General features: G+C 64.2%; 1 protein-coding gene across 1 annotated transcript in view; it reads left to right on the forward strand.

Moving 5' to 3' along the window:
* The window catches only part of Slc13a3 (solute carrier family 13 member 3), a 62,695-nt gene extending 60,244 nt beyond the window's left edge, over nucleotides 1-2,451 (forward strand). The window contains exon 13 of the mRNA XM_026390980.2: nucleotides 907-2,451. Within this exon, the coding sequence (XP_026246765.2) occupies nucleotides 907-1,080 (174 nt within the window). The 3' untranslated portion in view covers nucleotides 1,081-2,451. The remainder of the gene's footprint in view (nucleotides 1-906) is intronic.
* Nucleotides 2,452-6,000: the final 3,549 nt, after the last annotated feature.

Consider the following 6,000-nt stretch of genomic DNA (forward strand, 5'->3'; position numbering starts at 1 on the left):
TGGGAGGGGAGGGATGGGATGCCTCTCAAGCAGGTGACAGTAGCTGAGAAGAGCTAGCTCTCCAAGCAGAGGGTACCGCAAACACCTGGGCGTGGGCAGAGCTCTGCGTGCTCCAGAAGCACCCAGAAGGCTGCAGTGCCTGCAGCGGCCGAGAGCGGTGAGCAGAGTGCGGGCACAGGCCTGGGTCGCCGCTCGAGCTGCGGGGAGGCTCTGTGGGGCTCTAGGCAGGACAGTGCTGTCTTTAGAGGCGACTCTGCACTGAGTGGAGCGAATGTTAGGGCAGGAGGGATGAGTGGAGCAGAGGGGACACAGTGGGGGCAGGCGCACAGGCTACAGGGCTCCAGAGAGCAAAGAGGCAGCCAGAGGAGCAGAGAGACCCGGGGACAGTGAGTGACCACCACAGACCGCCCACTCGCCTGCAGCTGCCCAGGGGGACATCTTTGTCCCCACGGGATCCAAGCCTGGGTGACGCTAAGGTGAAGCAAGCAGAAAACCAGATGGAAAAGCAGCCGTTTTCAACCCAGGGGACCCAGTGGCCAGAGAGTCCAGGGGGAAGCGCACAGGCAGGTCCTCTTCAGCTCCTCCAAGAGGTGGACCCTCCAGGGGGAAAATGCGTCTCCATAGACAAGCACAGCCTCCCCTGGACCTGCAGAGTGTGCACGTCCGTGTGTGCGCGTGTGTGTGTGCGTGTGTGTGTGTGTGTGTGTGTGCACGCCTGTGGCCTGTGCTCATGTGTGTCTGTGGGGGAGGGGCATCACGATCAAACACGGTTGCTCTCCAGTGGCGGGACCTCGGCAGGCCGACCTCCCTGGGCTCTGGGCGGGTGACTTCCTGTCTGGGATCTAGGTTTCCTCACCTGTATGCGGGTCTGTGCTGACCCCTCCCTCAGCCTGGGCTCCATTTCAGGTCCGGACAGGTCTCCTGATGAATGTGATGGGCGTCCTGCTGCTCAGCTTGGCCATGAACACCTGGGCCCAGAGCATCTTCCAGCTGGGCACCTTCCCAGACTGGCCCCACAGCCACTCAGCCAACATCACAGAACCACTCACCTTGACCAACGACACATTTCAGACCCTCTGAGCCTTCCTGGGGGTTTCCCTGTGGGCTGGGCCCTCCCAGAGGACTGTCACTATCACTTGCTGCTAGGACCCTGCAGGATGATCCAGCAGTTCTTTTGTTGTCATCCCGGATAACCTCCAGTGGTCCACTGGGGCCCACTGGTTCCTCTCTCATGCGGTTCAAGGCCCCAGACCTCCCAGGTCTGCGCCTGAGGGCAAGCTCTGGGAGCGTTCTGAGGCGGGATGCAAACAGCCCACTTTAGCCACCTAACAGATCTAGAATGGGGTTTGTCCTGTACGCTGGGGGCGAGAGGCTCCCATGCCCTGGAGCGCAGCCAGCCTCCTCCCCAGTGGGCCGCTGGGGGCCTCTCTGGAGAGACAGTCTCCTCTCCGCGGTTCCAGAGAGGCTTTGGGGCTGCGCAGTTCTAGGCCCGATGCTTCCTGACTGGGGTTCTGCCCCCTGGGGCCTGGTCTGGGACCGCTGTGTGGCTGCCACCCTGGGACACCCTCCAGTGCCTGGAGACGGGAGGAACGGAGGGGCCTGGGCAGGGTCCCTTGCTGTTTCTCCCAGCACAGCCGGGTCTGGGGAGCCCAGCCGCCACGGCTCCCAGGAGCTCTGCTTCTCCTCCTGGAATCCTTCAGTTGGGCCCTCATCTGGGGTCAGGCCAAGCAGGGGCCCTGCCCTCTCACAGGTGACCATGGCCCCGCCAGCCAAGACCCTCCTGCAGGTGGCCCACGGGCCTCTGTGGCAGGGGTCATCACCCATTTCTTGTCCCAGGAACTGGTTGTCATCTCCCCTCCCTCCCTGCCCCGCCCCTCCCGGGTGGTGAGTGTGTTCATTCAGCAAAGATCGCATCTGGGTGGGGGAGAGAGTCTAAGGAATAATCAGGGCCTCGTGGGTGGCCTGGGGGTGGTCTCAGGCAGGTACCTGGGGAGAGGGACCTTCCAGAGCAGGTGGCGGGGCTGGGCAGGCTTCCCCAGAGGCAGCCCCTGAGCAGCGGGTGCTTGGCCAGCAGACACCCAGGGAGGGCAAGGAGGGAGGTGCATCGAAGCCGCAGAGGGCGGAACCTCCCGCTTCCCCTTCCTGCTCCCTGAGCAGGCTCCCTGCAGCGCCGGGGACACAGGGCTCCGAGTACACAGCTCAGTGCGTCAGAGGTGTTTCCCCGGGGGCAGGGCGGAGGCCCCTCAGAGCTGCAGACTGGGTTCCACTTCCTTCCTGGGAGCAGTCAGTGTGAACTACAGCTTCAGCCCACTGGGGTTGGGTGGCCCTGATCCCTAACGTGGGACAGTGAGAGGCTCATGCACAGAGAAACCCATGGACTTGTCACCAGAGGAATCATGACTCAAATACTTCTGATCAAAAATGCTACAAAATAAAGAATGTTAATCAGCACTGGCTCTGGAGATCCTTGGCCTCTGTGAACACGAGAGAGCCACTAACCCCCAAATTCCTGGACATCATGGTCGTCTGTGGCTCCACTTGCTTCCTCTCCCCTCCTCTATCCAAACACTCAAACTCTCCTACCTCAGGGCCTTTGCACATGCTGTCCCCCTACCTAGAACACTCTGTCCCCAAATATATGCGTGGCTCCTGGCCTGACTTTATCCAAGTCCTAGGTCACCCTTGTTACTGTCCACCCTCTTACGCTGCCCTAATCATCCTCTTAGTTCTCAGGATGCCAAGTCATCGCCTTCTTTCCTTCCAGCGCATACACTTACAAAAATACAAATTTTATTTGGTTCGCTGCCACAGCTCTGGCACACAGGCCAGCCTCTGCCACATGCCACCTGTTCGGCAAATATTCAACACGTGGATCTACACCAGAGTCAGGAGACAGTTACCTTGGCCTCTCTTGTGGGGTCTTGATCTGGTTCACTTCTCCCCCCATTTGTTCACCCAACAAATGTCTAGTTAGAAGCTGTGATGTGCTGGTTCCCTGTCCCCACCCACATGGAACTTCCGTCCTAACAGGAGGGACAGGCAACAGGAAGATAAATAAATAGAAGAAATGACTCTGAGTCATGATTCGGGTGAAGAAGAAAATGAGACTCCCCGAGGGTACAGTGATCAGGGGCGGCGATCAGGACTGCCCTGAGGAGGCAGCGGGGGCTGGGACAGGCGGCAGGAGTCCACCAGAGGCAGGAAGGCTGCCAGGCAGGGACGGCCTCCACCCAGCGGGGCCCTGAGTTTCAGAGTCCAGCTTCTGCCCATTCTGGCTGGTGGCAACCCTCTCTGCAGCTCCCCATAGGAAGCAGCTCCTTCCTGGCCCTCGGGGGACAGCCCTCAGTGGGTGTTGCTGGCCCTGATGCTGAAGGGCTTCGCTGTTCTCAGCACAAGAGAGGACCTGGGGCAGAGGACCTGGGGCAGAGGACCTGGGGCAGAGGACATGGGGCAGAGGACCTGGGGGACAGAGGACCTGGGGCAGAGGACGTAGGGCAGAGGACCTGGAGCAGAGGACGTGGGGCAGAGGACGTGGGACAGAAACGTGGGGCAGAGGACCTGGGGCAGAGGACATGGGGCAGAGGACCTGGGGCAGAGGACGTGGGGCAGAGGACGTGGGGTAGAGGACGTGGGGCAGAGGACGTGGGGCAGAGGACGTGGGGGACAGAGGACGTGGGGCAGAGGACGTGGGGCAGAGGACGTGGGGCAGAGGACGTGGGGCAGAGGACATGGGGCAGAGGACGTGGGGGACAGAGGACGTGGGGGACATAGGACGTGGGACAGAGGACCTGGGGCAGAGGACCTGGGGCAGAGGACCTGGGGCAGAGGACGTGGGGCAGAGGACCTGGGGCAGAGGACGTGGGGCAGAGGACCTGGGGCAGAGGACGTGGGGCAGAGGACGTGGGGCAGAGGACCTGGGGCAGAGGACCTGGGGGGCAGAGGACCTGGGGCAGAGTACGTGGGGCAGAGGACGTGGGCGACAGAGGACGTGGGGCAGAGGACCTGGGGCAGAGGACGTGGGGCAGAGGACGTGGGGCAGAGGACCTGGGGCAGAGGACCTGGGGCAGAGGACCTGGGGGACAGAGGACATGGGGCAGAGGACATGGGGCAGAGGACCTGGGGGACAGAGGACGTGGGACAGAGGACCTGGGGCAGAGGACGTGGGGCAGAGGACCTGGGGGACAGAGGACGTGGGGCAGAGGACCTGGGGGACAGAGGACCTGGGGCAGAGGACGTGGGGCAGAGGACGTGGCACAGAGGACCTGGGGCAGAGGACGTGGCGCAGAGGACCTGGGGCAGAGGACGTGGGGCAGAGGACGTGGGGCAGAGGATGTGGGGCAGAGGACGTGGGGCAGAGGACGTGGGGCAGAGGACCTGGGGGACAGAGGACCTGGGGGACAGAGGACCTGGGGGACAGAGGACCTGGGGCAGAGGACGTGGGACAGAGGACCTGGGGCAGAGGACCTGGGGGGCTGAGGACCTGGGGCAGAGGACGTGGGGCAGAGGACCTGGGGCAGTGGACGTGGGGACAGAGGACCTGGGGGACAGAGGACGTGGGGCAGAGGACGTGGGGCAGAGGACGTGGGACAGAGGACGTGGGGCAGAGGACGTGGGGCAGAGGACCTGGGACAGAGGACGTAGGGCAGAGGACGTGGGGGACAGAGGACGTGGGGCAGAGGACCTGGGGGGCAGAGGACGTGGGGCAGAGGACGTGGGGCAGAGGACGTGGGGGACAGAGGACCTGGGGCAGAGGACATGGGGGACAGAGGACGTGGGGCAGAGGACGTGGGGCAGAGGACCTGGAACAGAGGACGTAAGGCAGAGGACGTGGGGCAGAGGACGTGGGGCAGAGGACGTGGGGCAGAGGACGTGGGGGACAGAGGACCTGGGGCAGAGGACCTGGGGGACATAGGACGTGGGGCAGAGGACCTGGGGCAGAGGACGTGGGGCAGAGGACCTGGGGCAGAGGATGTGGGGCAGAGGACCTGGGGCAGAGGACGTGGGGCAGAGGACCTGGGGCAGAGGACGTGGGGGACAGAGGACCTGGGGCAGAGGACGTGGGGCAGAGGACCTGGGGCAGAGGACGTGGGGGACAGAGGACCTGGGGGACAGAGGATGTGGGGCAGAGGACGTGGGGCAGAGGACCTGGGACAGAGGACGTGGGGCAGAGGACGTGGGGCAGAGGACGTGGGGGACAGAGGACCTGGGGCAGAGGACATGGGGGACAGAGGACGTGGGGCAGAGGACGTGGGACAGAGGACCTGGGACAGAGGACGTAGGGCAGAGGACGTGGGGCAGAGGACGTGGGGCAGAGGACGTGGGGCAGAGGACGTGGGGCAGAGGACCTGGGGCAGAGGACGTGGGGCAGAGGACGTGGGGCAGAGGACCTGGGGCAGAGGACGTGGGGCAGAGGACCTGGGGCAGAGGACGTGGGGCAGAGGACGTGGGGCAGAGGACCTGGGGCAGAGGACGTGGGGCAGAGGACCTGGGGCAGAGGACGTGGGGGACAGAGGACCTGGGGGACAGAGGACGTGGGGCAGAGGACGTGGGGCAGAGGACCTGGGACAGAGGACGTGGGGCAGAGGACGTGGGGCAGAGGACCTGGGACAGAGGACGTAGGGCAGAGGACGTGGGGGACAGAGGACGTGGGGCAGAGGACCTGGGGGGCAGAGGACGTGGGGCAGAGGACGTGGGGCAGAGGACGTGGGGGACAGAGGACCTGGGGCAGAGGACATGGGGGACAGAGGACGTGGGGCAGAGGACGTGGGGCAGAGGACCTGGGACAGAGGACGTAAGGCAGAGGACGTGGGGCAGAGGACGTGGGGCAGAGGACGTGGGGCAGAGGACCTGGGGGACATAGGACGTGGGGCAGAGGACCTGGGGCAGAGGACGTGGGCAGAGGACGTGGGGCAGAGGACGTGGGGCAGAGGACCTGGGGGACATAGGACGTGGGGCAGAGGACCTGGGGCAGAGGATGTGGGGCAGAGGACCTGGGGGCAG

This window comes from Urocitellus parryii, chromosome 6, assembly GCF_045843805.1.
Source record: "Urocitellus parryii isolate mUroPar1 chromosome 6, mUroPar1.hap1, whole genome shotgun sequence".
NCBI classification, from domain to species: Eukaryota; Metazoa; Chordata; class Mammalia; order Rodentia; family Sciuridae; genus Urocitellus; species Urocitellus parryii.